The sequence below is a fragment of the Bombina bombina genome, chromosome 1 (assembly GCF_027579735.1).
Source record: "Bombina bombina isolate aBomBom1 chromosome 1, aBomBom1.pri, whole genome shotgun sequence".
In the NCBI taxonomy this organism is placed as follows: domain Eukaryota; kingdom Metazoa; phylum Chordata; class Amphibia; order Anura; family Bombinatoridae; genus Bombina; species Bombina bombina.
The window spans coordinates 298,623,651-298,650,050 of NC_069499.1; the positions used below are offsets into that span (position 1 = coordinate 298,623,651).

Here is a 26,400-nt window from a genome sequence, read left to right on the forward strand (position 1 = left end):
AGTCCGTGCTCTAAAATTCTACTTAGAAGCTACAAAAGAGTTCAGACAAACTTCTTCTCTGTTTGTCGTCTATTCTGGTAAAAGGAGAGGTAAAAAAGCAACTTCTACCTCTCTTTCCTTTTGGCTTAAAAGCATCATCCGATTGGCTTATGAGACTGCCGGACGGCAGCCTCCTGAAAGAATCACAGCTCACTCCACTAGCGCTGTGGCTTCCACATGGGCCTTCAAGAACGAGGCTTCTGTTGATCAGATATGTAAGGCAGCGACTTTGTCTTCACTGCACACTTTTGCCAAATTTTACAAATTTGATACTTTTGCTTCTTCGGAGGCTATTTTTGGGAGAAAGGTTTTGCAAGCCGTGGTGCCTTCCGTTTAGGTAACCTGATTTGCTCCCTCCCTTCATCTTTGTCCTAAAGCTTTGGTATTGGTTCCCACAAGTAAGGATGACGCCGTGGACCGGACACACCAATGTTGGAGAAAACAGAATTTATGCTTACCTGATAAATTACTTTCTCCAACGGTGTGTCCGGTCCACGGCCCGCCCTGGTTTTTTAATCCGGTCCGATGAATTATTTTCTCTAACTACAGTCACCACGGCACCCTATGGTTTCTCCTATTTTTTCCTCCTGTCCGTCGGTCGAATGACTGGGGTGGGCGGAGCCTAGGAGGGACTATATGGCCAGCTTTGCTGGGACTCTTTGCCATTTCCTGTTGGGGAAGAGATATTCCCACAAGTAAGGATGACGCCGTGGACCGGACACACCGTTGGAGAAAGTAATTTATCAGGTAAGCATAAATTCTGTTTTTCTTGGTTTGAAGCCACTTTTTACCCTGAAAACAAGGTGTCTTGCTAAGGGGCGTGCAGGGCTGCCATCAGGGGGTGGCAGGGGTGACTCCTGTCAGGGGCCCAATGGGCAAGGGGGGCCCCATGAGGCAAGAACTAAAAAAAAAAAAAAAAAAAAAAAATTTTTTTTTTTTTTAAGTTTTTGCAGCCACCAGTGGGTACTACAGCAGAGTGCTAATTGAGCATGGGAAATGTTATTACAAGGAGTAAAGTATTAGCATTTGAGAGGATTTCTGAGTGTGCACTAAACCACTATGCACAGTGTGAGACAGACTTGGCACTTTGTTTGTACAGTGTGTGCCTGAGTCAATTTTGAATTCACAGAATTATTTTTGTTTGCACATTTACAAATATGATTCTTTAAAAAGCGATCTCTTAATTTCTGCAATTTTTTTTATCATGCATGTCACACACTGTTGATTTAGGGGATACAATGTGCATAAATGTTTCCTCCTGTGAGTGTTTCTGTGAGTGTCTGTGTTTATGTCTTTGTGCTTTGGTTTGTGTGTCTATGAGTGTGTATGTATTTTTTTTCTGTGGGTCTCTCTGTGAGGGTGGGTGTGTATGTCTTTGTGCATTTTCTGTGGATGTCTGTGAGGGTGTGTGCATATGTCTTTGAGCTTTTTCTATGAGTGTCTCTGTGAGGGTGTGTGTATGTTTGTCTTTGTGTATTTTCTCTGGATGCCTCTGTGAGGGTGGGTGTGTATGTCTGTGTTTTCTGTGGATGTCTCTGTGAGGGTGTGTGTGTGTGTATGTATGTATGTCTGTGTTTTCCGTGGATGTCTCTGTGAGGGTGTGTCTGCTTTCTGTGGGTGTCTCTGTGAGGGTGTGTGTATGTCTTTGTGTGTTTTCTGTGGATGTCTCAGTGAGGGTGTGTGTATGTATGTCTTTCTGTGTTTTCTGTGGGTGTCTCTGTGTGTGTGTGTGTGTGTGTGTGTGTGTATGTCTTTGTGTGTTTTCTGAGGCTGTCTCTGTCTGTGTTTCCTTGGGTGTATGTGCAAGCTTGTGTGTGTGTGTGTGTGTCCATTGTCTGTTCCTTTTAAGGACATTTGACCTTACTACTGATTATTCACATCTTTCTACAGACTTTGAGACTAATGAGACCTTTTCCGGAAGTCACCAATCCACCATTTAATCTTTAAATTATTGTTTAGGCAGTTCAGGGCCCTTCCTTTCAGCCACTGCATGCTGTTGTCATCATTTAGTTGGCATCTTCCTTTACAAAAAGATAATCAGAACTCCATATTTTAATTTCTAAATCTCCTTTTTATACAAAACTGTAGTTTACCTGACTACTTGTCAGGTCAATGTAAACAAGTCTGCTAGAGTGTCTATATGTGAATCCTTATGTGTGAGTGTGTGTGTTTCAGTGTATGAGTGGGTCTGTGTTTGTGTATGTTACTACCAATACAACATTTCCAAGTTTAAATAGACACTTAAAGGGACACTGAACCCAAATTTTTTCTTTCGTGATTCAGACAGAGCATGAAATTTTAAGCAACTTTTTAATTTACTCATATTATCAAATTTTCTTTATTCTCTTAGTATCTTTATTTGAAATAGAAGAATGTAAGTTTAGATGCCGGCCTATTTTTGGTGAACAACCTGGGTTGTCCTTGCTGATTGGTGGATAAATTCATCCACCAATTAAAAAGTTCTATCCAGAGTTCTGAACCCCCCAAAAAGCTTAGATGCCATCTTTTTCAAATAAAGATGGCAAGAGAACGAAGAAAAATTGATAATAGGAGTAAATTAGAAAGTTGCTTAAAATTGCATGCTCTATCTGAATCATGAAATTAAAAAATTGGATTCAGTGTCCCTTTAAGAATAAGGCGCATATACGTTTTAGTCACTTGGTCAAAAATTGCACATGTCAAAGGAGGGGGGGGTCCTGATCAATGGTTAAGTCAGGGGCCCCAAAATTTCTAGTGGCGGCCCTGGGGGCGTGTACAGCATTTTCGTATGGAAAGGAGTCGCATTCGTTACAAAAATACACAATGAATATTGTAATTTATAAATCACAAAAAATGAATAAATGAACCATTCACACAAAAATACTGAGGTGCATCAAAAAGCGTAACTGAATTGTTCACAAAAAATCGTATTTTATAAAAAACGGAAATTTTCAGGAATAAATCAAATTAAATATGCACAGTATACATCGTAATTTAAGTACATTGGATGTATACTAAGTAAAATGGGCTGAACATGGGCGTTCCATTGGCGAATATAAAATTGTCTCTTAAATCCCAACATAATTATGTAAACATTTTCGCCCTACAGTGCTCACTGTTTTTTCTTGCAAATTAAAAGTTGGCGAGCTTTTATCAAAATGCTCAAAACAAAAATTACTCTGAAAGGAAAACCTATGCAAATAAAAATAACAGCAATTTTAAGGTACAGAGCATTGAAAACAGTGTCATTTGATTTGTATTTGGTGTAATATTAAAGTTTAAACATAATGAGGGTTTTCCCTGTGTACTTCATTCTCCACTGCAAACTTTTACATAGCAAAGAGCTCTCATTATTTCTTGGCCAGTGATTTTTTTTAGAATCGTCCCCATGTGACACTTGTCCTTATCACAGCGCTAGTAGTGCTTGTCATTATCCTACAGTAAGGGGGAACAGAAAGCAAGCTCTGATGGTTTCTCATTTTCCCCCTTATTTACGGTTCTTTTGTACAACTATGCAGGACCCTATTTCAGGATGAAGGAGGCAGAGTTTGCAGATCACTTTACTTCCCTCTCAGCAGCTTTTTGTCTCTGCCTATACTAATTGTCACTGTACTCTCTCTGACACAACATCTCCACTTATTTTCCTTCCTCTTACTTTAGTTCTTTATTTTCTCTTTTCACTCTCTCTTTGTTTATTTTTCCTAGTCATCAATTTTTTCCCTCTCTCTCTTTTCTACCATTTCTTTATCCTTCTGTGTTTCTCTCTTATTCTTTCTCCTCCTTCCATCTATACCCTATACCGACTCTGGACCTTACCTTTGTCCTGCCTCCTCTTCCTTAATTATGTATTTTAGCTAAAGTTATACACAGGTTATTGCTTTGGACACATGTTAAGATTAATGTCGATCTATACACACACAATATGGCCAAAAGTTTGTGCACACCTGCCCATCACACCTGTTTGAGCTTGTAGGACATCCCATTCCAAAACCATGGACATTATTGTGGAATCCCAATTTATGCTTACCTGATAAATTTATTTCCGGATATGGTGAGTCCACGACATCATCAATTACTGTTGGGAATATCACTTCTGGCCAGCAGGAGGAAGCAAAGAGCACCACAGTTAAACTGTTAAGTATCATTTCCCTTCCCACAAACCCCAGTCATTCGACCAAAGGTAATGGAGAAAAGGAGTAACACAAAGGTGTAGAGGTGCCTGAGGTTTAATAAAAAAACAACTGTCTAAAAATAAAGGGCGGGGTCGTGGACTCACCATATCTGGAAATCAATTTATCAGGTAAGCATAAATTTTGTTTTCTTTCCTAATATATGGTGAGTTAACAAATTCATCAATTACTGTTGGGAACCAATACCCAAGCTAGAGGACACAGATGACTAGGGAGGGACAAGATAGGCAGACCTAAGCAGAAGGCACCACCGCTTGAAGAACTTTTCCTCCAAAAGAAACCTCGTCCGAGGCAAATAAATCAAATTGATCAAATTTGGAAAAAGTATGCAAAGAAGACCAAGTTGCAGCCTTGCAAAACCGATCCACAGAAGCTTCATCTGTGAAAGCTCAAGAACAAGAGACAGCCCTCGTGTAATGAGCCATAACTCGCTCAGGAGACTGCAGCCCCGCAGTCTGAAAAGCAAACTAATTAAACTTCTCAACCAGAGAAAAGAGAAGTAGCAGAAGTTTTCTGTTACAGGATAAAACAAACAAGAACAGAAGAAAAAATATTAAGCATGCACAACATCCAAATTGTGCACACACGTTCCTCAAGAGATAAGAATGAGGACACAGAGAGGGAACCACAAATTCCAAAACAATATTTCCACTTAGGATAAATTACCGCCTTATCCAAAATAAGATATAGCAAAAAAAATGAAAACTTCCAAGATAAAAAAATTAAAATATATGAAATGCTATGGCTCAAACTGAGCCTGCTGCAAAACCTTAAAACCAAGGTTAAAGCTCCAAGAGGAGCAACAGACTTAAACACAGGCCTGATACTAACCAGGGTCTGACAAAAAGATTATACATCTGGCACATCCGCCAGACACTTGTGTAAAAAAGAATAACGCAGAAATCTGACCCTTCAGAGAACTGACTGACAAACCGTCCTCCAGACCTTCCCGGAGAAAGGGCAAAACCCCTAGGAATCCTGACCCTTCTTCCAAGAGTAGTCCTGGGATTCACACCAATCAGGGAATTTACATCATACCTTATGGTAAAAGTTACCAGTAACAGGCTTGAGAGCCTGAAACATGGTCTCAATTAACAATTCAGAAAACCATGCTTCGACAGAACTAAGCATTCAATCTCCAAGCAGAAAGCTTCAGTGAAAACTAAAATTGGATGAAAGAATGGACCCTGAATTAGAAAGTCCTTCCTCAGGAACAACCACCAAGGTGGAAGAAATACATATCCCCTAGGTCTTTATACCAGATCCTGCGAAACTATGCATGAACTATAAAAATACTGATACTCACTCCCATTGGATACGAGCAATGACTCGTGAAAGGAGAGAAAACTGAGGAGCAGGGATGTCAGACTGAAATCCCAAGGGACCACAGCCTGCTGATCTCTTGACCTTTAACATAACTTGGAAACTTGGTGTACTGCCATCTTCAACTCCAGTACCCCCATTTGAGGGTTAACCTGGAGAACACCTCGGAGATGCTCCCACTCCCCGGGATGAAAAATATGACTGCTTAAGAAGTCCGCTCCCGGTATTCATGTATGGAAATAGTGGATAAACAACGAATGTGAGCGTCCGCCCACCGAACATTCCACGCCAATCATGGCAAAGGAACTCCAGATTCCTTCCAGGTGGTTAATACAACTGAGGCCAAGCCATCAGAGCATTGTAGATCGCTCTCAACTCCAAGATGTTATGGAAGAGCAGACTCCTCTCAAGTCCATAGTCACCATTCCAACAGGCTAGCGACCGTGGTCACTATTACTCAGGAAGGTCTCCAAAAGCATGTGCCCGAGACGGATGCTCCTGAGAAAACCAAAAAGATTCTGGAGAATGCAGGCAACGATCCCGCTACCTCTCGCAAGCTAAGCGAGCACTCTACCACTAATTCCGCTCTCTGATCTACAGGGAAGAATCTCAAGTCAATAGATCTAGGTCTATCCTCCGAGACAGAGCCACAAGACCCCCGGTCCACTATCTGAACATGCATAACAACAGACTCTGAGATAGAATCCAGCAAAAGGATGATGTCTAATGAAGCAACCATCAGACCAATTACCTCCATACATTGAGCCACTGAAGGGCCAAACAGTAGAGTGCCGAAAAAGGCAAGATGAAAAAATCCTCTATTTTATGACCTCCATCAAAAATATTTTCAGAAATAGGGAAACTAATATGGACCCTGTGAAACTACCCCTGTAGCTGGAACACAGGAACTTATTTTCAGATTCACTTCCATCCGTGGGAATGAAGAAGACAACAAGATCTCTGTATGAGAGTTTGCTTGTTGAAAAAACTGGTACTTGAACCATTATGACGTCCAGGAAGGGCACCACAGTAATTCCCTGAAACCTGATCACTGTCAATATAGACCCCTCTGAGAGCCATGGCAAGGCCAAAGGGAAGAGCCACAAACTGAAAGTGTTTGACAAAACGGCAAAACTCAGGAACTTGAAAATATGTGTACTCCAGGTTTATGGTCACCATGAACTGAGCCTCCTAGACCAAAGGAAGAATGGAACCACTGGTTTCCATTTGAAGAACGGTACCCTGAGATAACTGTGACACTTTAGTTCTACCATAGGACAAAAAATTATTTTTCGGGAACCTCAAACAGGAATGGATAAAAACCTAGACCATGTTCCCTTACAGGAACTGGAACTATCACTGACAGGGAATAGACCCAAACTCACTACAAAAATGCCTCACTGTTATCTGGCCTGCAGATAAAATTGAGAGGCGGAACCTGCCTCAGGGAGGGAAGGAATGACTACTATGTAATAACCCTGAGATACTATGTCCACAGCCTATCTGGTTCATCTCGTATCCACGTTTGAAGACAAACAGAGGGATTCATCCCCCCACGTGGACTGATCCTGGATTCGGGGTAAACTCCTTTAGATCTATTCATCTTGTCTTGTGGTAGAAAATACCCTTTTCCACCTGTAATATCAGAACCATTCCTGTCAGAACAGGTCCAAACAAGATCTTACCCTTGTACGGAATTGCCAGAAACTTGGACTCAGAGGAAAAATCCACTGTCCAAAACGCCCCGCGGGCTATCACAGGGAAGCCGGATATCTTGGCTCCTGGCTGAAAAACTTGCATGGTAGCATCAGAAATAAATGAATTGGCTAGCTTAAGAGACATACCGTATTTTTCGCTCCATAAGACGCACCTGACCATAAGACGCACCTAGTTTTTAGAGGAGGAAAACAAGAAAAAAAATATTCTGAATCAAATGGTGTAGTAAACTATTTAATAAACTATACTAGATTCTCCAATACAAAGCACAGGTTGCTGAACTAATTAGCAGGGCTGACCTGAAAACCTGTGTACAGTAATTTTGAAAAAAATGAATGTCCCAGTACAACACTGTAGTAACTGCTTCAAAAAAATTAGTTATGTCTGGAACAATGTCCTATACAAATTTCCCATCAAATATAAGGGGCTTTTCTCAGACCGTCACAACTCAAATGTCTGTACATACGAGGCCCACTTTTGTTACTTGTAATCTTTGTTAACTTGCATATATAAGGGTGAATACTCCCCAATAATATAGTACAATGTTATTAGTTACGGTACTTTAGTTACGTAACCCAAGCAGTAGTGTGCTATCAATAATTCTTAAAAAGTCTCTCACTGCTAGCAATGACATACAACGGTACTTGTGTCAACATTTAAATATCACAGGAATGTACCGGTATTTCAATCACACCCGAAAATTCCAGTGCCTCTCTGCTCCCTTTGGTACCTCCCAACAACACCTCAGGCTTTGGATCACTGCGGCCGCTATCCCGGACTCCTGTCCGTCCACTCCACGCCTAATTGAGCGTGCTCCGTGTCCTCGCGTCTGCTATGACGTCACTTCCTGGTTACCGGCATGTTATGGGTTGGTTAGGGTAGCGGGTCAGAGGGAATTCCACAAACGTTCTCCGTCGATCCTCCTCACAGCTAATGCTGCCTTGTCAGTGTATAGTGAGCAGCACAAGTACCATTTAAATAAATAAATCACCACAGTAGCTGGCTTAAAATGAAATAACTTTATTGAAAAACACTAAAACATAGAGGGTTTGTACCCTTTAAATGCAACAGACTAACATGTTTCGGCTGTACGCGGTACTCATATGAGTACGGCGTTCAGCCGAAACATGTTAGTCTGTTGCGTTTAAAGGGTACAAACCCTCTATGTTTTAGTGTTTTTCAATAAAGTTATTTCATTTTAAGCCAGCTACTGACGACTTCATTTTTTCTACAATGTTAGTGTACAGTACACACAGCCTCAGGAGGGCGACAGTGGCTATCACATTCGCTCCATAAGACGCACAGACATTTCCCCTTTCTTTTGAAGGGGAAAAAAGTGCGTCTTATGGAGCGAAAAATACGGTAATTCTGTACTGGATCTCCTCCAAAGGAGTCTCTACCAAATTGGAATCAGACAAGGCATTGCACCAATAAGATGCCGCACTTGACACAGGGGCAATACAAACTTCAATGTAAGCCTCCAGCTTAGTCCATTGATCCTGAAAAGAACAGCCAGAGTAGAAATGCCCTACTACTTTAGGCACCGTGCCCCTTGATATTTAATGGAGACAGCGACAGGAAACATCCTTTTAAAGACAGGAGACGGGGAAAAAGGAAACCCTGACTTCTTCAAAGCCTGTGAAAAATCTCCTAGCATGGTCTAGAACAGGAAAAACTTCCACAGAGGAATCCTAGTACTTATAAAGTTTGCTAGATTCTTTAGGGTTGACAACGACATATGTATCAGAGTCGCTCCAGAGTAGCAAAACCTCCTTGAACCATACACGAAGGTGCTCAAGCTTAAAGGGACAGTCAAGTCCAAAAAAAAACGTTCATGATTTAAATAGGGAATTTACTTTTAAACAACTTTCCAATTTACTTTTGTCACCAATTTTGCTTTATTCTCTTGGTATTCTTAGTTGAAAGCTAAACCTAGGAGGTTCATATGCTAATTTCTTAGACCTTGAAGACTGCCTCTAATCTGAATGCATTTTGACCACTAGAGGGCATTAGTTCATGTGTTTCATATAGATAACATTGAGCTCATGCACGTGAAGTTACCCTGGAGTGAGCACTGATTGGTTAAAATGTAAGTTTGTCAAAAGAACTGAAATAAGGGGTCAGTTTGCAGAGGCATAGATGCAAGGTAATCACGGGGTAAAAAGTGTATTTCTATAACAGTGTTGGTTATGCAAAACTGGAGAATGGGTAATAAAGGGATTATCTTTCTTTTTAAACAACAACAATTCTGGTGTTGACTGTCCCTTTAAATTTGAAGAATACTACCTCAGCATCAGATGAAGGAATTATACTGTCTAAATCTGAGAACTCACCCTCAGAGGCTACTGACGTATCCTCATCAGACCTATGAGGAAGGCAACCGGTGTAAGCAGTAGGAGGTACAGAAACCTTACTATCTGAATCTCTAATTTTCCTTTTGCGATTTCCCTTAAGTATAGGAAAAGCAGATCATGCCACAGATACCGCAGAAGATACCTGGGCAGAATTTCTGCAGGCAAATAGCTCCTCCAGGAGATTGAGAGGAACCGCAGGGCACTGCATGTAACGCCATTGAGGCTTGGGAAGCCTAAGGAGGAAGCTGTGGCATAGCCTGAACAACATCCACCTGAGAGACATAAGGTTCAGCGGGCAACAACCTATCACTAGAAGAGAAAATTGTAGCTAAGCAAGCAGCACAGAATTGCATATAGGCAACCATTTGTGCTCAATACAAAACATAAATAACAAACACATATAAGTTCTTAATGCAGCGTGAAATGAAAAAGAAAGAACTTTTATTTTAACTTTGAACATGAATAAATAACATTAAAATATGCTAATGTGAAATGTACTTGTACTTTAAAACTCTGATAAGGTTACATATTGACCAGTATGCAAAACCCTTCAGCCTAACTGAAGAAATTAGATTAAATTGAAAAGATCCTTGCATTTTATGCAGAGGAATCACCGCATTGCTCCTGTTGACCTGAGCTACTTTTCTAGTCAGAAAAAACTGTGTCTCCTTCCGCACCACTAGAAATGGCGAAAGATCAAAGCACATACTGACACTCAAATAAAAGTTTAATTCACAGATTGCATACCCTATAGTCGCAGCCCAAACAGAGTTCAAATAATATCCACAATGAGAGCGCTACCGCTCGACAGTGGAACAGACTAAACTACTGTAGCCATTTAGACCAGCATATTAATACTAGACAAAGGGGAGGCAATCTCGTCTCCATTGTGTCTTCCTGCCCCATCAGCTTCCACAAGGAATCCCACTATAAAAGAGAAACATCTGTCCTCAGTAAGACGGATTCTCTAGGCAGATGGAATATCACTTAATAATTATATTATTATTAAAATTATGTAATTACTAGCTTGCTTAGCTGAACCCCCAAGAAAAAGATTATACTTCAAAGCAATAGAAGTAAAAATCCCTGGTCTCCATTACACTCTAAGTGCCTGCTCTCTACCTGTCAGTGTCCGTGTGACTTTGAAGGATACATGTGTCCCATATAATTCTGCAGCTCACCTTATGAAGTGCACAGTCTCCCATACCCAGAAGACAAAAGGCACTTACCTGCAGTCTGGCCGTCAGGCAGGAGGACATTTTACCTGGTATGAGAGGATGCCACTCCTCACAGAGACCTGTAGAAAAAAAGAAAGGACAGAGTAAACCTACTCAGGCTTTCCATACAAGGGCAGCAACATGTTAGGAAAACGCAGTGAGGCCCACAGCCCACCTCACAAGTTCCTAACTGCTTAAAAGCCACCACTGCCCTACTGAAGAGACTAACGTGGAGTAAGGCTAGACCCAATTCTGAGAGGAAAGATCAGAGCAAACCTACTCTGACTTTCAAAATAATAAAATCTGCTGGCCTGGAGTGATATTCCCAACAGTAATTGATAACGTTGTGGACTCACCATATCTTAGGAAAGAAATAAACGTTTTAATTTACTTGTTGCTTGTACAACATTGCTACACACTGCTGCCACATAGTGCTCAGTACACATGTATGTTCAACAGAAAAAGCTAAACTGGATCATACACTTTAAAGTTTAGTTTTTTTAATTAAATGTTGACTCTTGAAAAGTTAAACTTTGGCTTATATGTACGTTAATTAGTGTACATTGCTAGACACATCTAACCACCTAGAGATGTTGTATGTGATGTTAGTAGCTCGAATGCTAAAGTTCATGAATAACCATCCTTCTTTTGCGTCTTAACACCCATAAAATGATTTTACCGTTTAAACAAATAGTCAACCTGGAGTGATACCATTATATTTTAGTGTATACTTATTCTTATGTCACACATTTAGTCCTGTATCTATGGATAAATCTTAGAATGATTGTTGCAGTACATTTACAGTTAACTCGCCATCACTGGGGCTTATAATCTACTAATATAAAGTTATTCAGTGTTTGAGCTGCAGTACTTAAAGGGATATAAAATTGCAAAAAAGGTAGAAGTGAATTTAAAAGTGTCTTAAACAACTTTCGTATTTACATCTATTGTTATATTTGCTTCATTTTCTTGTGGTATCCTTTATTGAAGGAGCAGCAATGCACTACTGGGACTGGGACTAGCTGAACACAGGTCAGTGAATGACAAGAGACATATATTTGCAGCCACCAATAGGCAGCTAGCTCTCAGTAGTGCATTGCTGCACTTGAGCCTACCTAGGTATGCTTTTCCACAAAGGATACCAAGAGAATGAAGCAAATTAGATAATATAAGTAAATTAGAAAGTTATTTAAAACTGCATACTCTATTCAAATCATGAAAATAGGTTTTTGTCCCCTCAATTCCCTATCCCTGTCAGCTTAGTTTGTATTGGATCTTCTTTCTCTGTTGGCCCAATAGTAAAATTGGGACAATTTAACTTTTAATTCACAAGGGAATTTTGTCTCCATCATTTAGGTGATATTGATTTCTAAACACATTTGAATACTCCAGCTTATATTGATTAACCTGTTTATTATTCATAATTCTTTATCATTTTAGCTATACAGACTTTTGCACCCTGTACAGTACTGATGCAATAATATTTTCTAACCCCTGTTACTTTGTCCTAGGCAACCTGTGTTCCCTGACCATTGAGAAAACATTTCCAGAAGATGAGGGTCAGTACCGTTGTATAGCAGAGAATTCCGTGGGGAAGGCCGAGTGTACCTGTAATGTGACTGTAGAAGGTAAGAGAGTTCCCTGTAATAGAACCTGCTATAACGTTGCCTCTTCCTTTGTGGTGTTATGTCTATTTACCTAGGGAATTCTTTTTATAAAAAGCACCTAAGCCTGAATGCACTGCAGGCTGAAGAGGACGATAATCCTTCATTACTCATAATCTAAAACGGTGGAGGGTTTTGGTACAAATCCAGGCATTTGTTTGGAGGGTCTCTATTGTACACTTTGCAAGCAGAGGCAGAGTATAATTTATAAACACATTATCCTGCTGCATCACTTTATCATTTATCACATACATTTGTAAACATTGCTAGGGTTGCCAGATGCCAGCCACAAAAATACTGGGCAAAGTCTAGGTGACTGGGCACAATGGTAGGTGGGTCACACAATGCTCCCCTAAAAGCCCCCACAATGTATATTTTTCCCAATTGAGTAGTAATTTTACCTCATGGCTGCCAGAAACATATAAATAAACCACAGCTGTTGCATCTCACATAAACAGTACTGATTTGACCTCCCTTGACTGTCACATACAGACCAATGCTCTGCAAATGCTAAGGGTGGTCCTAATTCAGATATTTCTCTTTCTCTGCAATAATTTTACATCTTGTGCTGTGTACAACTTCTCTGTCTATTAAATTATTGGTACAAATAGTTAAGATGTCTCATGTTGTTGTTATCATGTGATATAACTTATTCTATATTACCCTAGACCTGTCTTGACACCAGGTGTGTTTTCTTTAGAAATCTATTCTATGTTATAGTGTCACAGCCTCTGCCACCTACCTCACTAATTACATACAACTTTTTTTTCCTGCTGAATTTCTTGTCTGAAACAGAAATAATAATGTTAGTTTCTTTCATGTAATTGGCAAGAGTCCATGAGCTAGTGACATATGGGATATACAATCCTACCAGGAGGGGCAAAGTTTCCCAAACCTCAAAATGCCTATACATACACCCCTCACCACACCCACAATTCAGTTTTACAAACTTTGCCTCCTATGGAGGTGGTGAAGTAAGTTTGTGCTAAGATTTCTACGTTGCTATGCGCTTCTCAGCATTGTTGAAGCCCGATTCCTCTCAGAGTACAGCGAATGTCAGAGGGACGTGAAGGGAGTATCACTTATTTGAATACGATGATTTCCCTAACGGGGGTCTATTACATAGGTTCTCTGTTATCGGTCGTAGAGATTCATCTCCTACCTCCCTTTTCAGATCGACGATATACTCTCAATTTACCATTACCTCTACTAATAACTGTTTTAGTACTGGTTTGGCCATCTGCTATATGTGGATGGGTGTCTTTTGGTAAGTATGTTTTTTATTACTTAAGACACCTCAGATATGGTTTGGCACTTTATGCATTTATATAAAGTTCTAAATATATGTATTGTACTTATATTTGCCATGAGTCAGGTTCATGTATTTCCTTCAGCAGACTGTCAGTTTCTTATTTGGGGAATTTAAACATTTTAAGAAATGTATTTCTTACCTGGGGTTTTAGTCTTTTTTTCAATTGACTACTTCTTGCTATTGCGGGTATTAGGCCTGCGGGTGCGTCAAATGCTAAACTTTATTGCGTCATTCTTTGAGCGAAAAATTCGTCATTTCCGGCGTCATACGTGACGCCGAGACCTTTCACGCGGCGGCGTCATTAGTGATGCGAGTGTGTCATTTCCGGTTATTTTTGGCGCCAAAAGTTTGTTATGTTGTGCGTCATACTTGGCGCCAAATTTTTTTCATTATTTCAATACCCCATTGATGTTTGCCTCTTGCTTTTTTCAGGCCTATGCTTTTGCATTTTTTCCCATTCCTGAAACTGTCATATAAGGAAATAGATCATTTTGCTTTATATGTTGTTTTTTCTCTTACATTGAGCAAGATGTCCCAATCTGATCCTGCCTCAGAAGTTTCTGCTGGAACATTGCTGCCTGACATCAGTTCTACCAAAACTAAGTGCATTTGTTGTAAAAGTGTAGAAATTATTCCACCAAATGTCATTTGTAATAGTTTTTGTTTCTGATTCTATTCTGAAGGCTTTGTCTGCATTTCCACCTTCTAATAAACGTAAAAGGTCTTTTAAAACTTCTCATTTAGCTGATGAAATTTCAAATGACCAGCAACATAATAATTTATCCTCTTCTGATGAGGATCTATCTGATTCAGAAGATCCTTCCTCAGACATTGACACTGACAAATCTACTTATTTATTTAAAATAGAGTATATGCGTTCTTTATTAAAAGAAGTGTTAATTACTTTGGATATTAAGGTAACCAGTCCTATTGACGTTAAGCCTAATAAACGTTTAAATGCTGTTTTTAAACCTCCTATTCCTGAGGCTATTTCTGATATGATTTCTAGGGAATGGAATAAGCAAGGTACTTCTTTTATTCCTTCTTCAAGGTTTAAAAAAGTGTATCCTTTACCAGCAAAATCTATAGAGTTTTGGGGAAAAATCCCCAAAGTTGATGGGGCTATTTCTACTCTTGCTAAACGTACCCCTATTCCTATGGAAGATAGTACTTCCTTTAAGGATCTTTTAGATAGGAAGCTTGAATCCTATCTAAGGAAGGCCTATTTATATTCAGGTCATCTTCTCAGACCTGCTATTTCTTTGGCTGATGCTGCGGCTGCCTCAACTTTTTGGTTGGAGAATTTAGCGCAACAAGAATTGGATCCTGACATATCTAGCATTACTCGCTTACTGCAACATGCTAATAATTTTATTTGTGATGCCATTTTTGATATTATCAAAATTGATGTTAGATCCATGTCTTTAGCTGTATTAGCTAGAAGAGCTTTGTGGCTCAAATCTTGGAATGCTGATATGACATCTAAATCTAGATTACTATCTCTTTCCAATGTAATAATTTATTTGGTTCTCAGTTGGATTCTATTATTTCAACTATCACTGGAGGAAAAGGAGTTTTTTGCCTCAGAATAAAAAACCTAAGGGTAAATCTAAGGCTTCTAACCGTTTTCCTTCCTTTCGTCAGAATAAAGAACAAAAACTCAATCCTCCTCCCAAGTAATCTGCTTCCAGTTGGAAGCCTTCCTCAAATTGGAATAAATCCAAGCCATTTAGGAAACCAAAGTCTGCCCCTAAGTCCGCATGAAGGTGCGGCCCTCAATCCAGTTCAGCTGGTAGGGTGCAGATTAAGGTTTTTCAAGGATTTTTGGATACAATCTGTCCAAAATCATTGGATTCAGAGCATTGTCTCTCAAGGGTATCGAATAGGATTCAAAGTAAGACCTCCTGTGAGAAGATTTTTTCTCTCACGCATCCCTGTAAATCCAGTAAAAGCTCAGGCTTTTCTGAAGTGTGTTTCAGACCTGGAGTCTTCAGGGGTAATCATACCAGTTCCTCCTCAGGAACAAGGTTTGGGGTTTTATTCAAACCTATTCATTGTACCAAAGAAAGAAAATTTGTTCAGACCAGTTCTGGATCTGAAAATTTTGAATCGTTATGTAAGAGTACCAACTTTCAAGATGGTGACTATAAGGACTATTCTGCCTTTTGTTCAGCAAGGACATTATATGTCCACAATAGACTTGCAGGATGCATACCTTCATATTCCGATTCATCCAGAACACTATCAGTTTCTGAGATTCTCTTTTCTAGACAAGCATTACCAATTTGTTGCTCTTCCATTTGGCCTAGCAACAGCTCCAAGAATCTTTTCAAAGGTTCTGGGTGCCCTACTATCTGTAATCAGAGAACAAGGTATTGCGGTGTTTCCTTATTTGGACGATATCTTGGTACTAACTCAGTCTTTACATACTGCAGAATCTCACACAAATCAACTAGTGTTGTTTCTTCGGAAACATGGTTGGAGGATCAATTTACCAAAAAGTTTCTTGATTCCTCAGACAAGGGTCACCTTTTTAGGTTTCCAGATAAATTCAGTGTCCATGACTCTGTCTCTAACAGACACGAGACGTTTAAAATTGGTCACAGCATGCCGGCACCTTTAGTCTCACTCATTCCCTTCAGTGGCTATGTGCATATAAGTTTTAGGTCTAATGACTGCAGCATCGGACGCGATCCCCTTTGCTCGTTTCCACATGAGACCTCTACAGCTTTGCATGCTGAATCAATGGTGCAGGGATTATACAAAGATATCACAATTAATATCCTTGAATCCCAATGTACGACACTCTCTGACATGGTGGATAGATCACCATTGTTTGGTTGAAGGGGCCTCTTTTGTTCGGCCAACCTGGACTGTGATCTCAACAGATGCGAGTCTTTCAGGTTGGGGAGCTGTTTGGGGATCTCTGACAGCACAAGGGGTTTGGAAATCTCAAGAGGCGAGATTACCAATACAAGAAGAAACAGAAGCGCCACATGGCCCAATATTGTCTGGTCCAGATGATAGATATGTGTATATATGCAATGTAAACTCACATTTAAGGAAGCACCTCAAGTAGTGCTATAGCAGCAGTCTGGGATTTCTAATAGTCACCCAGGGGACCAAACTCTGGTGTAGATGTGGTGTCTAGATGAACAACATAAAAGGACATAGGTGCATATATGGCCTAGTATTGTCTTGACACAAGTGAGTCAGTAAATTATTGAAAAAGGTACTCACATTTGTTGTAGCATCTCCTTTGATGCTATAGAGGCAGGATGAGATCAATATGGTCACCCACCAGACTTAATCAAGGGCCTGCTGGATACCAGGAAATCCAGAAACCACCAGTGATTCAAAGAGAGGCCCAGTGCAAGGGGCTCCTCTCAGCAAAAGGATATGTAGCAGCAAAAAGATAATAGCAAGTGTCCCAATATAACATATTTTTATTAAAAATGATAAAAACAAAGCTACGCGTTTCTCAGCTCAAGGCTGTTTCATGATGAAGCCTGATGAAACAGCCTTGAGCTGAGAAACACGTAGCTTTGTTTTATCCTTTTTAATAAAACTATTTTTAGGAGGTACATTTATTGTTACTAATTTATAGACTATTTAGTCTGTGACTAGTATAGTTCTCTATTGAGGCTTGTATACCAATTGGCTATTTAATATTACCCTGACAGGATATTTGCTATATCCCCTGATAGGGCGCCCCCTCCTATTTATTGCATATTTTTTGAGATTACCAATAAATATTTTAGAATTCTCTGGGCTCTTCAGTTTTGGCCACTGCTAAAGAGAGAACCGTTCATTTGTTTTCAGACAGACAATATCACAACTGTGGCTTATGTCAATCATCAGGGTGGGACTCACAGTCCCCAAGCTATGAAAGAAGTATCTCGGATACTTGCTTGGGCGGAATCCAGCCTGTCTAATCTCTGCGGTGCATATCCCAGGTGTAGACAATTGGGAGGCGGATTATCTCAGCCGCCAGACTTTACATCCAGGGGAGTGGTCTCTCCATCCAGATGTGTTTTCTCAGATTGTTCAGATGTGGGGTCTTCCAGAGATAGATCTCATGGCCTCTCATCTAAACAAGAAACTTCCCAGATACCTGTCCAGGTCCAGGGATGTTCAGGCGGAAGCAGTGGATGCACTGACACTTCCTTGGTGTTATCATCCTGCTTACGTCTTCCCGCCTCTAGTTCTCCTTCCAAGAGTGATCTCCAAAATCATCATGGAACAGTCTTTTGTGTTGCTGGTGGCTCCAGCATGGCCACACAGGTTTTGGTATGCGGATCTTGTGCATATGTCCAGTTGCCCGCCTTGGCCACTTCCGTTACGGCCGGACCTACTATCTCAAGGTCCGTTTTTCCATCAGGATCTCAAATCATTAAATTTGAAGGTGTGGAAATTGAACGCTTAGTTCTAAGTCATAGAGGTTTCTCTGACTTACTTACATTTCATGGTATTCTTCTCATAAATTCTCCTGGCATTCTTTTAGAATTCCTAGAATTTTACAGTTCCTTCAGGATGGTTTGGATAAGGGTTTGTCTGCAAGTTCCTTGAAAGGACAAATCTCCACTCTTTCGGTTTTATTTCACAGAAAGATTGCTATACTTCCTGATATTCACTGTTTTGTACATGCTTTAGTTCGTATTAAGCCTGTCATTAAATCAATTTCTCCTCCTTGGAGTATTAATTTGGTTCTGAAGGCGTTAAAGGCTCCTCCATTTGAGCCTATGCATTCCTTGGACATTAAACTACTTTCTTGGAAAGTGTTGTTCCTTTTGGCTATCTCTTCTGCTAGAAGAGTTTCTGAGCTATCTGCTCTTTCTTGTGAGTCTCCTTTTCTGATTTTTCATCAGGATAAGGCAGTTTTGCGGACTTCTTTTCAATTTTTACCTAAGGTTGTGAATTCTAACAACATTAGTAGAGAAATTGTTGTCCCTTCCTTATGTCCTAATCCTAAGAATTCTTTGGAGAGATCCTTACATTCTTTGGATGTGGTAAGAGCTTTGAAATATTATTTGGAAGCTACTAAAGATTTCAGGAAGACTTCCAGTGTATTTGTTTTATTGTCTGGTCCTAGGAAAGGTCAGAAGGCTTCTGCTAGTTCCTTGGCTTCTTGGTTGAAACTTTTGATTCATCAAGCTTATTTGGAGTTGGGTCAGGCCCCGCCTCAGAGAATTACAGCTCATTCTACTAGATCAGTTTCCACTTTGTGGGCTTTTAAGAATGAAGCTTCAGTTGATCAGATTTGCAAAGCAGCGACTTGGTCCTCTTTGCATACATTTACTAAATTCTACCGTTTTGATGTATTTGCTTCTTCGGAAGCAGTTTTTGGTAGAAAAGTTCTTCAGGCAGCTGTTTCAGTTTTAATCTTCTGCTTTTGATTTAAGTTTTTTTCTTTCAAAGATGAAATAAACTTATTTTTGTTTGGGTTGTGGATTCATTTTTCCAGCAGAATATGTCTGTTTTTATTTTTATTCCCTCCCTCTCTAGTGACTCTTGAGTGGAAGACTCCACATCTTTGGTATTGATATCACATATGTCACTAGCTCATGGACTCTTGCCAATTACATGAAAGAAAACATAATTTATGTAAGAACTTACCTGATAAATTCATTTCTTTCATATTGGCAAGAGTCCATGAGGCCCACCCTTTTTATGGTGGTTATGATTTTTTGTTTAAAGCACAATTATTTCCAAATTTCCTTTGTTGATTCTTTCTACTCCTTTCTTTATCACCCCACTGCTTGGCTAATCGTTAAACTGAATTGTGGGTGTGGTGAGGGGTGTATTTATAGGCATTTTGAGGTTTGGGAAACTTTGCCCCTCCTGGTAGGATTGTATATCCCATATGTCACTAGCTCATGGACTCTTGCCAATATGAAAAAAATTAATTTATCAGGTAAGTTCTTACATAAATTATGTTTTCTTTCATGTAATTGGCAAGAGTCAGAACTGTACAATTAGTCACATACTGTATTTTCACAAGTGAAAGTTTACACCACACTAAATGAAGGTGTACTTATCACTAATCAGCTGCCCTTTCAGTTACTATTTTAATGTCATACAGTGTGTACCTGTATTACAGTAGTCATTTGACACCTGTATCACACAGTGTTTACCACAGCATGTGTTATCTTGGCTTATTGTTCCTAAACATATTGTTTGGAGGATTTGCCTTAACATGATCCTGATACATATCTGGATATTTTAATACTGTGATGTCACTGGCACAAGTGCTCCAGGGATAGTCACAGACTCTTGGCTGATGCCAGGTTCCTAAGGATTAGAACTGATAGCTCCATCATTCAGCCATCAGCTGTTCTTTGTCACCATTGTTATTTCTATGTGCTATTTATCCATGCATAGTTAAAGGGACAGTTCACCCAAAAACTTTCTCCCCTTTAAATTATTCCCAATGTTCCTTTTTACCTGCTAGAGTGTATTAAATTGGTTGCAAGTAGCTCCTTTACTCATATTTCAGCATTTGAAATAGCTGATTTAGCTTGTGGTTTCCCAACCTATACTGAAAGTATTGATACTTGCGTATATGCTATTGACAAGCCTAAGTAAACACAGCCAGCAGACGAGATTACACCCTCAGTGGGGGCATGATAGTTAAGTAATAAAATGATAATTTTCCATTGTTCTCTCTATGTATTGAGCTTTGGTGTTCCAGACAAATATAAGATAAGGAAGCAAGTCTGTGTACATAAAAGTGATAACATAATAAGATCTGATATTACCTGAAGCTCAACCCATTGTAATAGGCTGTGGTTTCAAAGCACAAAACCAGTTACTTCAGATACACAAATAAACCCGAAAATGCAATTTCTCAAATATTTTATACTCTGCAGTTGGTATAACAAGTCATTTAAAATACATTTATGGAAAAACAATTTTACAGTGTACTGTCCCTTTAAGCTGGCTATAACTTTTACTATGGGAGATTCTACAGCTTGTATTATAGCTACTGTTAATTGATAATCACCAATATGTATTGGAATTGTTCTCTAAACTATTATTCTGATGTGTTTCAGATACCTCTGGTCCAAAAGGCATAAAGAAAAGCAAGAAGCCTAAAAGCAATTCTTCTTCCACCACCGCCACTACTGAGAGTAAGTGGATCTTTACAGTTTGGGTCAAAACATTTAAAGGGACGTATATGAATTGAAGTGCACATTAGTGAACATCAGATTCATGTGTGTGTCTTAGCCCTACCAGCTCCTGTGTGCCTATAAATACACACACAAGCAGCCAGAATGTATCCCTGTATCTAACATCTATGCAACTTCACAAACATACACCTAGATTCCGAGTTTTGCGCTAAACAGGGTGTGAAACTAACGCCAAAAAAGTTGCGTTATTTCACTCTCCATAGCATTGCCATTACGAGTTACTGAAAAGCCTCCTTGTGCGTGCGATATGGTGGCATTAAGCTCCATACCGGACAAAATCCAAGGGATGATTTGACGTGCTAGTGCACGCTATCCCCCATAGACATCAATGGGGAGAAAGTGTTAGAAAAAAACCTAACACCTGAAGTGCGGAATTAAAAATCTCTGTAACGCAACCCCATTGAAATTTGAGAAAAAGTTTGTTATGTTTAAACACCCTAACATAAACCCCTAGTCTAAACATCCCTAATCCGCCACCCCCAACATCGCCAACACCTAAATAAATCTATTAACCCCTATTCTACCGCTCCCCGACATCGCCAACACTATAATAAAGTTATTAACCCCTATTCCGCCACTCCCCGACATCACAGACACTATAATAGTCATTAACCCCTATTCAGCCGCTCCACGACATCGCCGACACTATAATAAAGCTATTAACCCCTAATCCGCCGCTTCCGACATCGCCGACACTATAATAAAGTTATTAACCCCTAAACCTCTGGCCTCCCACATCGCCGGCACTAAATAAATTTATTAACCCCTAAACCTCCGGCCTCCCACATCGCCGTCACTAAATAAACTTATTAACCCCTAAACCTCCAGCCCCCCACATTGCCGCACTAAATAAACCTATTAACCCCTAAACCGCCAGCCCCCCCACATCGCAGAACACTAAATTAAACTGTTAACCCCTAAACCTAACACCCCACTAACTTAAAATTAAAATTACAATATAACTATGTTAAAATAAATAAAAACTTACCTGTGAAATAAAAATAAACCTTATATTAAACTATAAATTAACCTAACATTAATATTCTAATAAAATAAAAAAAATACCCTACCAATTTAAAAATCTAAATTACAAATTTAAAAAAACCTAACACTACGAAAAAAATAAAAAAATCTAAAATTACAAAAAATAAAAAACACTAAACTTACAAAAAATAATAAACAAAATGATTAAAAATAAAAACATATACACCTAATCTAATATCCCCCCAAAATAAAAACACCCCCTAACCTACAATAAACTACAATTAGCCGTTAAAAGGGCCTTTTGTAGGGCATTGCCCTAAGTTAAACAGCTCTTTTACCTGTAAAAAAATACAAAGTCCCCCAACAGTAAAACCCACCATTTAGTAGCGTTGATGTGGTGGGCCGGAGGTTTAGGGGTTAATAGTTTTATTTAGTGGCGGCGATGTGGGGGCCCGGAGGTTTAGGGGTTAATAGTTTTATTTAGTGGCGGCGATGTGGGAGGCCCGAGGTTTAGGGGTTAATAAAGGGGTGGGTGGGCGACAGATTAGTGGTTAATAGGTTTATCTAATAGTCATGATGTGGGTGGGCGGCAGATTAAGGGTTACTAAGTTTTAAATAGTGTTTACGATGCAGGAGGGCTGCGGTTTAGGGGTTAATAGGTAGTTTATGGGTGTTAGTGTACTTTGTAACACTTTAGTTATGAGTTTTGTGAAACATTTTTGTTAAGCAAAATCCATAACTACTGGTCTCAGATGGCGGTATGGGTTGTGTCGGTATAGGCTGTAACGCAAGCATTTTAGCCAGAACGCACAACTTATAATACCATCGCTATAAAAAACCCACACAAAAACTTCATTTTTTTGAGTGCGGAATGGACATTGCGTTCCAGGCTAAAATGCTTGCAGTATAGCTATACCGCCACAACTTGTATTATGCGTTCCTGGCCATTATGCTGGAATGGCCATTTTTTCAGCGTTAAAAGCCATACCGCAACACTTGTAATCTATCTTATTTGTAGAAAAGAAAAGAAAAATGTGTAGAATTTTTTTTATAATCCCTTGCAATTCTACCTAAAACCTTTTTATCCCTTCAAAAGACATATTAAAATGTACCCGATAAAGCAACATGTTATCCCAAGGAAGGACAAAACATTTTTTAACAAAACCTTATGGTCATCAGTTGTCTTATATGAATAATTGTTATGATAGAGGGGACCTAATGCCTTATATCTGCAGTGTCATTATCATGTCACAGACTGCCCTGGATTTATGTAGAAATGTCACTAAACTCAAAATAAATGTCCCATGATCCAGACCGATCTTCCAATGTGAGACAACTTTTCTAATTTACTTCATTTTCATGGTATCCTTTTTTGAAAAATACAACTGATATTTTCAGCTATCTCCCACTAATGCAGTGTCTCCTTCAACAAAGGATATCAAGAGAATAAAGCAAATGTGTTAAAGGGACACTGAACCCAACATTCTTCTTTTGTGATTCAGATAGAGCATGACATTTTAAACAACTTTCTCATTTATTGCTATGATCAAATTTTCTTCATTCTCTTGGTATCTTTATTTGAAATGCAAGAATGTAAGTTTAGATGCCAGCCCATTTTTTGGTGAACAATTTAGGTTGTTCTTGCTGATTGGTGGATACATTCATCCACCAATAAAAAAGTGCTGTCCAAAGTACTGAACCAAAAAAAAAAAAAAAAAAGCTTAGATGCCTTCTTTTTCAAGTAAAGATAGCAAGAGAACAAAGGAAAATTGATAATAGGAGTAAATTAGAAAGTTGCTTAAAATTTCATGCTCTATCTGAATCACGAAAGAAAAAAATGTGATTTCAGTGTCCCTTTAATACCGCTTTACTTGTAATCTGGCCCTAAATTGTCCATTATTCTTTGCACTTATTAAAGGAGGGGAAAGTATCATATCTGCAATCTGCTTTAAATGTTACAAGAATGGTATTGAGCAGTATGTTCAGTGATTGTCTGCGGTTTAATCTTTCAGCAGCTCTCCCTTTATGTTCCCAGATATATCATTTTAATTTCATGTTTATTTAAATCTTTGAGTTTAAAATACCGGTAAATATGGCTGTGCCTTCCTGATGTCCCTGAATCTCTACTTATACAGCTCTGCAGCTCCTGAGGCCCCTGCTGTCAGGCTGAAAAAAAGCCATTTACAATAGTAATGAGTATTGTTAGTGTGAAATTAGCCAGCACATTTTCATTGTGGCACAAGCGTTCCATTCTGCCCACTGTTTAATGTGCAAAGACCTCTAAGCTACAAGCATTTGCTGTTCTGTATGGTTCTACTGCGTTGTATTCCGCTTTCCTGCAGGCAGATATTCTTATCTATAAATATAGCCTGCCTGTAGGGAGCCCACTGCTTTAGTATGAATAATAATGCATTAATCCAGTAAATGCTATGGACCTATAGATAAATCTCTAGTAATTGTGGCTCCTGAAACATGCACTGAATGGAACAGATAGCTGTACAGCATGTGCTGCATTTTCTTGATCATAATGACAAGTTGCTAAGTGGGGCTGGCTCTCTAGTTCTGGGATAGATTCCATGTGTTTCCCTAACCCTTCTCACAGGTCATGTGAACATCCTGTTCTGGGGAAAAGAGACTGAGGGCACAGCAGCAGGATTAACCTCTTTACTGCCCACAGTTTTATGCTCAGCTTTACATGAAATTCTGCAATGTATTGAAAGCCCAAGAGCACCCCCCTCCCCCTGTTCATGACACTGGCAGCAGATTCTAAGGCTTCATATGTCAGTTTCTGATCTGTTCCTTTTCTTGTTATCCTTTGCTGAAATTTTTATCTAGGAAAGCTCAGGAACAGCAAAGAACCTAGGTTCTATCTGCTGATTGGTTGCTGCATATATATATATATATATATATATATATATATATATATACTGATTTTCATTGGCTCACCCATGTGTTCAGTTAGCAACCAGTAGTGCATTGCTGCTCATTCAACAAAGCATAGCAAAGATTGAAGAAAATTTGATATTAGGGGGTGTATTTATGATAGTGGGACGGACATGATACGATGTAGCATATCATGTCCGCTGCACATTGATAGATGCCGACAGCATGCCCGATCGTATTCGGGTTGATTTCTGTCCGCCACCTCAGAGCAGGCAGACAGGTTATGGAACAGCGGCTTCATAACTTCTGTTCCGTACGGAGCTTGATAAATTGACCCCTAGGAGTAAATTTTAAAAATTGCTTAAAATTGCATGCTGTATCTGAATCATGAAAGAAAAAATTAGGTTTCATATCCCTTTAACTTAAAATACTTCTACGGGGTTTTTTTTAACTACAAATTGTCACTTGCAAAACCTAAGGATAACTAGAGTGTAAGAAAGTCTGCGCAGTTACAGATACGTGAATAGTGAAATACAGTACTTTAAACCAATATGGTCAATTGCATTATTTTTTCAATGAATTCCAGTGCTTTATCAGTTATACTGTTACAAAATTACCAATCTTTTCCCATTTTAAGTGCAGTTAGTATAGTTAATAGATTAACAAAGAAAACAAAACTGAAAATTAAGTTGTTGTCCATCAAGCTGTTCTGTTGATTCTTTTGTCAGAAATTTTAGCTGTGTCCAATTGCATTTCTAAATCTCTAAATTAGACCAAAAAAGAAGAAAAACTATAAGAAGCAGCATTACTTGTAACTATAGTTCACTTCACCCAAATAAAAAAGGATAAGCAAGGCCTGAATAGAGGAATGTGATGACACTGGGGCAGATTCAGTAGCAACCTCTTCAGTCTCTTCACTTTTGTCAAGTCCTGTGTTATCCTGTGGTGCCCAGTTACTAAATAGTAGAGACTTGTATGGGTATTAGAGAATAGATTGCCAAACAGGAACTGGTGAGACTAGAGAGGATGTTAGTGAATTTATTCTGCTCTTAGTTTACAGAGCTTCACCAATGAGCTCTCAGTGAGGTTTTATAACAGGCTTATAGCCTCATATGCTGAGTTAAATGAAGACTGCAAGCGTATTTTTGCGACAGCTTGAAATGTGATTTCCTATTAGAACATAGCAGGGTGAAAGCAGAATTTAGCAGGGTCCTTCTGTGTTATATAATCACAGAAATAAAGGAATAAATTAAATCTTGTGTGAGATGTCAAAAGCATACCTGGTGCCCCAGAGAATAAATCTTGTTTTGCTACTGCTGAGGATCAGTTTCTTAGGATATAAAACACACAAGACTGAGCAATGCTTTTCTCACTGACATGTGTATATATAATGTCACTCGGGATACTGAACAGAACAAATACACTTAAGATGTTGGCCTTTTGGTATTATTGCTGCTCAAATGAAGCTACCCTGCTCCTACCTATATAACATAATAAGTATTCCCATACAGGCAGATGTATCTGTATGCGTTTAATTCAACCGTGCACC

General features: G+C 39.2%; 1 protein-coding gene across 2 annotated transcripts in view; it reads left to right on the forward strand.

Moving 5' to 3' along the window:
• The window catches only part of MYLK (myosin light chain kinase), an 842,949-nt gene that overhangs the window by 639,094 nt on the left and 177,455 nt on the right, over nucleotides 1-26,400 (forward strand). For both annotated transcript variants that reach the window (XM_053698066.1, XM_053698065.1), the window contains 2 exons: nucleotides 12,330-12,446; nucleotides 20,847-20,924. In XM_053698066.1, the coding sequence (XP_053554041.1) occupies nucleotides 12,330-12,446; nucleotides 20,847-20,924 (195 nt within the window). The remainder of the gene's footprint in view (nucleotides 1-12,329; nucleotides 12,447-20,846; nucleotides 20,925-26,400) is intronic.